Source organism: Anopheles darlingi, chromosome 2 (assembly GCF_943734745.1).
Source record: "Anopheles darlingi chromosome 2, idAnoDarlMG_H_01, whole genome shotgun sequence".
NCBI lineage: Eukaryota > Metazoa > Arthropoda > Insecta > Diptera > Culicidae > Anopheles > Anopheles darlingi.
The window spans coordinates 50,772,661-50,781,902 of NC_064874.1; the positions used below are offsets into that span (position 1 = coordinate 50,772,661).

Here is a 9,242-nt window from a genome sequence, read left to right on the forward strand (position 1 = left end):
AGCCTGCGGTGGCCGGAACCCGCTGTCTGGAACTGCTCGAGCAGGCCGTACAGTGGGAACAGCGCATGTCAGGAAGCAACGGCGTACGGGTGTCGTTGGTCGAAATCGGCGATCTATGCTTCGCTACCAAGGTGAACGATAAACAAATTATCTTCTGCAACAACTGCCGCTCCTCAGCCCGCCGTAGCGAGGCGTGTACTACGAACTCGAAGGGAAAACTCGTTAGAAAAGGACTCGACGATTCACCGCAGGGTTCAGTTCCTCGTCAGTTGTCTTCAAGAGCGGACCAAAACCGAACAAGTATTCCGAGGGTGCCCAATAATACCGAGCAAAACCTTGTGGTAGCGGTCGGTGCGGATAAGAGTGACCTGGTGGATTACCTGTTTCTTGCGACGGATGGTCAGAGCTGGTTAAGGGAACCTCACTCCCGGCAGCCCACCGATACCGGCAAACTGAATCTGAACGCGGTCTCATCTCAATTCCATCGGCCTCGTGCACCTCTCCAAGCCGAAGGTAACGACACTGTCACCGATCGGGACGAAAGTGCATCGGTTAGCTTCATCTTTGACCGATCGGTACCGAAGAAGTCGTTTATCGAAAACACCAAAGGCCAGAGTGCGCAACATTTCGAACAGTTCTGTGTCAAGTGCCGAGTTTATCTGTTGGAGCATTTCCAATCGTTTCGTAACAACGTCAGCGTGATGTCGCGCGTAAGTTAACCAAGAACCTTTCACTACCTTCATCCACTATCCCGGCCCGATCTAAGAAGCTATGCTCCTCGACGTTCCTCGATGTCGAGTTGCTTCCGCATGCGAGACTGTGGTGAGGCTCGATTTGATGCCTATCTCGAAATGGCTATGAAACATGAACACTACGCGAAGAAATGGCACTGCATTGAGGCCACGAATTCTACGGAATATCGATTATCAAGTCAAAGTGGATTGCTGCTAAGTAGACAGTGGAGCAGTGAATGGATACCTGTGACAACACTGTGAGCCACCAGCTCTGGCTACTACAGGGTAGCGCTAATCAATATGCCCATCCTCACTTAGGGATAGAAGTCACCCTGCATACAATCCATTTACAATCCATGTTACGATGTAGCCCCCAAAAACCAATGGCGCATGACCAAGTCCCCTTCTGTAGTAATAAGTTGGTGAGGGAATACTGGCGACCCGGTCTACGTACAAAGACACCGAAGATTGTGATTTATTTAATTTTTCTATGTGACTGTTTACGAAGAGCTTCCTGCATGATTGATAGCAACTGGTGTAGCCGAGCCGACACTGATACGAGACCTCGACAGTGTGACTCGTGAACCGAAAAAGATGGTTCGCTGCTGAGAAGTGCTTGGTAATTGATACTAAGTATTGATGCCAAACCGTGCGTCACCGGGTGCAGGACTATGTTCGGGGCAGGGGTAAGATCCTGGTCAAGCCACGAAATCACCATTCGAATGCATGATTGCAATATGTACTTGGGTGATAAGTGAGTTGATTTGAACATTTTGTGCAACGGATCGATTTCGCCCAGAGGCAAAGTATGCGACTTGCTCTACGAATCGACCCATTGCTTTGAACGCTTGCCCATTTTGTTGAAGTTAGATTCAAATACCTCCCCATAACCACACAAATTCGACTACCGACACGTGTGTTATCAGCTGGCAGTAGCAAGCGCTGAACCAGGAACACTAGATGTGACCGTAAAGCGACACAGATGTAGCGATGTTCTATAGCAGGCCTTGCAATGCAAAACGATTTTAGCGATTGTTGTTCCGGCTAAGGCGCATCAACAAGAACGGCACGTGATCGTCATGCGGGCGACGATGGATGGCGATAGATGTAAGGACGCGTGTGTAGGCAATGGTCTTAGTTGCTCTCTCGCGGAGCGAAGTACCGTCGATAAGCGAACCTTGTTTCTTCCGGCTCGAAACGCACGGTTTCACTGTCTGGCCGGTACCCTCCCGAATACGGACAAATTGTGACATCGGGATGGGTGGGGGTTGTTGCTACGCAGTTCGAAATTGCCACTGAGGGTCGTCTTTTTTCCTGGCACCGACTGTTTCGACTGACCGGCGTCTGCCCGATTAGAGGCCCTCAAGCCCGACTTGTGCGGTGTGGCATATAGCGCCGGGAGTAAAACATACTTTGGACCGATCAGCAAATGATTATTTTTTTTCCTATTAAAGATAAGCCAACTAATGTTAAAGCTCGTACACTGTTCAACAAGCAATGTTGCATCATCAAGCGATCGCGCTGGGATTCAGCACTAGGTGCAAAGTCCAGATCGCGTGCAACGCCTTTTTCGGATTCAAATAGTCTAGTCATGCGCTACAATACCCGGTAATATTTACATTACTTAATTTTAGTCAGTATTGACTTAAAAACGACAATAGCTTGAATTGATGCTGTCGATCGTGAGATTATTAAGATTAGGGCAACGGTTTATTGATATGACCGTAAAGGACAAGTTGGAGAATCCTAAGCATTACACAGCATGTTTCATTGGGAGTGTGAATGGAATTCCACGTTCAGGTCAAAGTCCATAGTCCGTTGGAATCTCCTTAGATAGAGTGCAAATGATTCGTGCCGTTGTGCTGCTAGTATACTGTGAACCAGAGCACAGTTAGTGGACGAACCGGTTGAATGTGGATTTCGCTTCTTATTTCGCTGATAACGTTTTCCACGCGCTGTTACATATCACTGTTGGGTGTTTCTGCACCAACGCAAACTCACTGTTCGATCAACTCGCCCAAACAGAATGAAATTTAAAACATCAAATTCCTCAACTACCTGTTGCTATCCCTGCGAGACTCGATAAATAGTACAATCAGCCGTCAGCGAGCTATCAAAAATAGTCCGTGTTTACCAGGATCCAAGCAAACACGTTTTCCACTTTTTGCACGAATACCCGTTACGTCACGCCAAGGAGCTGCAGCGCTGCGCTTTCATGTGATTTTTGCGGTGATTTTGATTGGCAATGATTACCACCACAACGGTAGCACGCGATGTAGGGATGCGCTAATTAAAGAAGACAGCGCCGCCAATCATCATTTCATCGAGGCATCACTGTTTCCGGAACCATTCCTCGTTCGTCGTTCCGGAATAGCACGAGAAAGTAGAGAAAAATGAAAACTTTCTCTCAGCCACCCTCTCACCACCCAGAAATTTCCTATTTTCACTCGTCAATCGGCTTTCCACTCTGCACCAGGAACGAACGATTTGCAATAGAATCCAGCCAACCGATTGCACGGGGTAGATTGCAACAGAGCTCAGGAGTGTACGATTGAGAAACTTTGTAGACGCAGTCTATGCCGACTTTATTTACTTCTCCATTTCGGGTTATTGCACTGTTTACGGGAGTGTTATGAAGGAAAGCGGGAAGGGGGGTTAGGGGGATGTGGTTAAAAAAGGACTCGTCTCTTTCGATGTTTCGTTTCCAGTCGCCAGTTTTAACTATTGATTCTAGCTTCCCATAAGCTTTACAGATTATTGAGCAATTTATTTGGTTTTTCTATTCTTTCCACTAAGAATCACAGAGATGGCAAAACTGGCGTCCTTAGATAATGTACGCTTGTGCTCCCTTTTGTAAGCTGGCTATCGATCAAATTTTGCATCTAGTTCAACCAGCACGTCATGATTTCTCCAACACCAGCACAGTTGAGAGTATAAGTTGGCCTATATACGTATTTTTGGTTACTACGATTTTCGATCTTTTCCGAAGTTTTACTACCAGTCGTGGCTGGCGGGGAAATTGGTTGGCGGCGCATCGGGTGACTACTAGTCCCAAAGAGTCGTAAATCAAAGCAAACTCCGTTATAAATGACTGCTTGGGACACGGAAGAACCGCGTTACTCCAGTATCGTAGCTCGCTTCACCGGAAGCGATCAATAGATCCAACCGACTTGCGTTATCCACAACATAGCGGTCCTTGCAAATATTGTACGGTAAAAACAAGGTGAATAGAAGAGACAAATAACCCAGCGTTTTTAGTCACATCGAGCACGAGACATCGCCAACAGCGATTTGAAGCTCTTTTCCTATGCGTGTTGCTTGCCAATACCACACCGTTAAGCAAAACCGTAGCAACGGCCCCGGGAGCCAAAGCCATCGCTCTCGTCGGTCATAAATAATCATAAACATTCTACCGTGCCTTTCAATAAACCCCGTAAACAAGTAAATAAATAAGTGGAAAATTGTGCGAACTCAACCACAGCCTACTCCGAGCGCTGGGGATCTGTTCCACCGGAGGTACTTCTTTTTTATAATTCCTTGTGAATCTGCCATCTAGCGTGGGACTGATGCCGTTGTCACAAGGAATGGAATGTGTTCGACAAAATTACCCTCGTGGCTCCGCAAAGGTACTTCGCTTTCATTTCCAGTGAACGTTGCGTGTGTGTTTTCCATAGTTCCGAGTGTTTAAACCGGAAGCAAGAGAGAAAAGGAACAATTTATTGAATCGATAGAACGTCCTGAACGCAAAAGAAGTTGATTTGCATGTAAGTTTATTTACTAGATGCGTTTCCGATTGATAATGCACCCGAGGGTAAGGGAAAGATAAATTATGGGCGTTTGTTTTACTGCTAGCGTGGGGTGATTCACAACTAGGCAAGCCATCGTAATCTATGGCACAGTTCATCGGGACCTCTGATTTCTTCGATGAATTGAATGTGAAAAACGTCGAATTGCAAAGTTGACTAACGATCACCATGGCGACACTCTTGTTTTTTTTCCATAAAAACATGTTTTCTTCGCCTTTTCCAATCATCATCATTAAGATCTCGCGGAAAAAAACACATTGATAATACAGTAAACAATCATGTGTACAAAAATAACAAGTACCACCAATGCAAAACAGCCAACCGTTGAGCTCTAGTTATACGATCGTCTTGGAAACTTTATGCAATTTGCAGCTCTATTTCTAGTTCTTTCCATCAAACAAAATTTGATCTTTTCCGAAATGATTTGTAATTGCCGCGTCACGCATCAAAAGTGGCGTTGGAAATCCATTAACGTTGAGCTTCTGCAAACGCTACTCAAACAGCAATTACGATGACAACCATGGCAATTTGTGTTTGTTGATACGACAAAAGCCCTCCCGCTTCCCACCTCCTGCCTCCCACCATCAGCCATCAAACCCACGAGATTCTTGTTGAAGGGGTGGCAAACAAACGTGAGGAAGCGATTCGTAATCTTTTTCGGCACCGAATAAAAACGGACCTTATGATAGAATCCTGTTTCAATCAACTGAGACTTCTTTTTTCACGAAATGATGATTTCTGAGTTGTTTCGAAAACACGAATTTTGTGTCGCAACACAATCCCACGCATGTGTTTGTTGGTGTTTTCTCGAGCGGAAAGTGTCAACTTTTTACGCGAAACCAATTTTCTAAAAACGTTGAATTTTGTTTTATTGCAACTAGCATTTTACCACCCTATTACTAGGACATATTTTAGTTGTGACAGCATAATCTTGAAGCCCAATCAACGAGATGCATCTGCTGGCTTTCGTCGCGCGAAGCCGCTTGCAGTTGGTGTCCAAAGCCGTACGGTCATCATCATCTTCTCGGCAAATGTCCACTGAACCCAGGCAGGATCACCTTCGCATCGGCTCCCATGATGTGCATTTTGTGGAGGCTGGACAGGGCAGCAGGGGTTTAATTCTGCTGCCCGGTGCGCTCGGAACTGCTTGGACCGATTTTAAGCCCCAAATCGAGAAGCTTCCTACGTTGTTACCGCAGCACAAACTGATTGCATGGGATCCGCCGGGATACGGTAAATCCCGACCGCCCGAAAAACGTTTCTCGCTGGACTTCTTCGAGCAGGATGCGGCCGCCGCCCACGAGCTCATGCAAAAGCTGGGATTCGATCGGTACAGCATCGCGGGCTGGAGCGATGGGGGCATCACGGGAATGATACAAGCTGCCAATCATCCCGACCGAGTGGAGAAGCTCATCATCTGGGGCTCGAACTCCTACATCTCGGATGCTGAAACGAAGATATATGAAGGTATTGTAGGGAAAAAGGATCACCGCTTCGAACTAACGTGGGCATGCTTTATCTTTCATTCATACTCGAGATATTCGGGATGTAAGCAAGTGGTCGGCAAGAATGCGTGAACCGATGGAGAAGGTGTACGGCGTGGAATACTTTCCGAAGCTTTGGTCAGCGTGGGTTGATGGTCTTTTACAGATTCATAAACAATGCGAGGGAGACATTTGTAGCAGAAAGCTAAGCAAGATTAAGGCTCCCACACTCATCGTACACGGGGCCAAAGATCCGATGATCATCCCGGAACATGTGCCTTATCTGTTGAACAACATCAAGAACTCAGAGTGAGTAGTATCGGGCGGGACGGCCAATTCGGTCCTTCGCTAACATTACAATCCCTTTTTTGGTCTACAGCATTCATGTGTTCCCCGAGGGAAAACATAACATCCACCTGCGCTTTGCGGATGAGTTCAACAAGCTGTTAGCCACCTTTTTAAAGCTCTGATTAAGACATTGGACGTTTTTGTAAGGAACGGCATCGTCTTTAGGTCATGAATCGATCATTGTTGATTTTGTCTTTAGGTCATGAATCGATCATTGTTGACTGTTGAATACAAATATAAAGGTCCCAATTATACTGGTAAAGGCGATTCTGAACGCCTCCAGCCGATAATTAATTTGCTTCATTTTGGAGTTCATTATCGCCTGAGAAAATCATCCAGGCGAGTCCTTTATTGCTGGTGACAGCAGCCGTTTGGTTTAAATCTAGGCGCTTCCAGTATATTAAAATCCAGCAAAAAGTCCCGCAAGAAAGTGTATGATAAAATGTTCGACACGGTGTAGAGGGTAAGAGTAACTTACCATTTTAGTCGGAGTATCAGAATGGTAGAAGGAGTGTTTTTAATATGCAGGATGCACGGATGTTTCGGATGTGAGATGGACCGATAGAGTGCAATCTGTCCATTCTCTTTCCGTATCGGCATTCCGTGATCGTAATTGCAGGAGATCTTGCCGTGATGGTTACTGGAAAAGGAATTCGATTGTTAATGCAAGATCCTTGCAAAATCACGGGCTTTATAACATACCGGCTACAGATTTACCTTTGGGGCACCCCGATCCTGGCCGCAGATTTCTGTACTCTGTTGAGTTGATTCCGGCGGTGTTGCAAAAGGATTTTCCGCGGTTTCAACGCCGTCTTTTTCTGTTTTCTTCGGCACCGAATTGAAACGTCCGTAGAACTCTACAACGTCATCAGGCTCTGCGCTCGAAAAAGTTCCCTATTATCCGCTAGATGGCAGTGTAATGCAGATCATGAATTTAATGTATCACCAGAACAAGCGCAAAAGAGAGATTGTATATATAGTGTGTAAAGATGGCCTTGCTTGTCCTAGCTTCGGCTGGACATATACTAAAATTGGAACGATACAGAGAAGATTAGCATGGCCCCTGCGCAAGGATGACACGCAAAATCGTGAAGCGTTCCATATTTTTTTCCCAACTCTCACGATCTTTTTCCTCCTCTACGTGATACACGTGTCCTAAACCACGCTGCTCACTCAACCGAGACCACTTTCCTGCGGGAACAATTCACCTCTCAGTCTGTCAGGATTTACAGCGTGTGGCTTATAGTCACCCTACGCGACACATGTGTCCCAAATCGTAATTATGCACCTGACCACAGGTCCCCTGCATGGGCCCATGTCCCTTGACTGACCATTGCGTAGGGGAAACGCACACCGCTCTGAACCTCCAGTGCTTTCCAAGGGGTCCGTGATATCGATTTTTTGTCTGGCCCAAAACACTGTCCGGTCGTTTTGGGCTATTTGGTTCCTTTTTACATGCTATTCAGTGTTTATTATTTGCCTTAACGAGGAGGACGTGTTTTAGTTAGAGAGTAATCCGTATCAATGAAGAAAGTTGTTTCATTCAAGGTGATGAGCGTTTTCCAGACTCTGCGCAATGTCTAACAGTGAGTTTTGTTTTTGCCATTTTCGCAGTTGAACGGAAAGGATTGTGCGCCAAGTGTTGGTCTTCGTGGCTCGGAAGGTGGAATAGGGTACGGCGGATCGTCCGATCGTACCAAAAAGCCCTTTTCGAGACCCTTCAACAAGTCTCGGCTTGAGACGTCAACAACAAGTACGGTCGTTACGTCTGGTGTACCGGGGACGGGACCACCGATTGTTGGCAAGATGGCATCCAGCAGTAGTAGCGGTGGAACCGGTCCTACTACCGCCGACACGAGTGCCCTGATGCGGCAGAACAATGAACTACGCCATCGGCTCCAGGAGGAAGCTAACAACTATCGACGGCGATTGGACACCTACAAACAAGCGCAAAACAATCAAGCCGCATTGGTGAGCCGTCTGCAGGCCAAGGTGCTCCAGTATAAGCAACGTTGCACGGACTTGGAGCAGTTAGGACCGACGGCCGGCGTATGTACGGGAGGAAGCAGCGCTACCCGGTATCACGGTGGTGGTACAGGAAGTCGCGAACCATCGCCTACTTCGCGTCACCATATCGGTCACCATGGTGGACCATCATCACCATCGGATGGTGGCGGTGGAATCTGCAAGGCGGTGGACGCAGGACCGCTAAGCCTGCCACCAGCCTCTTGCCCGGTTGCACGAGAGCGGGCCCGCTCCCGTTCTCGATCGCAATCTCCCTGCAGGAAATACTCGGAAGGTTCGCATGACGAGATCAGACACCAGCTAGACGAGGAACGAAGACGGTAAGAAATTAATCTGTTGGAGAAAAGTAGGCGCAAACTGCTCACTTGCCCACTACTCACGTACTGTTTCAGTTGCGAAAAATTGTTAGTCGAGAACTCCTGTTTGCGCCAGCAACTGGAAGAATCTCATCGTACCAACGAAGCGCTAACGAACGATCTTCAGAAGCTCACCAACGACTGGGAAAACCTCCGTGATGAGCTGCTGAGTAAGGAAGATGAGTGGAAGGAAGAAGAGCAGGTAAGCGAATCTATAAATAGCCTTCTCTATTTCGTGCGGCCGCTCTGAAAACTGATTGCGTAGCCAAGCGAGCGTAACGATGAGACGAGAGACGAGTTGAGAGAGATGGTTGAAGCTAGAACGTAAACATCGCAAATGGTGCATGTGGCTAAGGATACAAGAATGTCGTGAAGAAAAAGTGAGGTTAGCAGGTTCAACACAGGAAATGATGATTGGCACGCTCAAGCGTACGATGCTTGTGTCCGACCAGCCAACCCTCTGTTACGACTTAAAGGTCGGTTTGGGTA

At 47.0% G+C, this 9,242-nt stretch overlaps 1 protein-coding gene and 1 non-coding gene across 2 annotated transcripts in view; both read left to right on the forward strand.

Moving 5' to 3' along the window:
• The first annotated feature begins 5,310 nt into the window (after nt 1-5,310).
• The window catches only part of LOC125947882 (rootletin), an 11,103-nt gene continuing 7,171 nt past the window's right edge, over nt 5,311-9,242 (forward strand). Inside the window, exons 1-6 of the mRNA XM_049673353.1 lie at nt 5,311-6,007; nt 6,078-6,333; nt 6,404-6,469; nt 6,804; nt 7,987-8,717; nt 8,790-8,955. Coding sequence (XP_049529310.1) covers nt 5,491-6,007; nt 6,078-6,333; nt 6,404-6,469; nt 6,804; nt 7,987-8,717; nt 8,790-8,955 — 1,737 coding nt within the window. The 5' untranslated portion in view covers nt 5,311-5,490. The remainder of the gene's footprint in view (nt 6,008-6,077; nt 6,334-6,403; nt 6,470-6,803; nt 6,805-7,986; nt 8,718-8,789; nt 8,956-9,242) is intronic.
• On the forward strand, nt 7,374-7,480 carry LOC125952980 (U6 spliceosomal RNA). Its single transcript, XR_007468900.1, has one exon. It is a non-coding gene; the product is annotated as a U6 spliceosomal RNA (small nuclear RNA).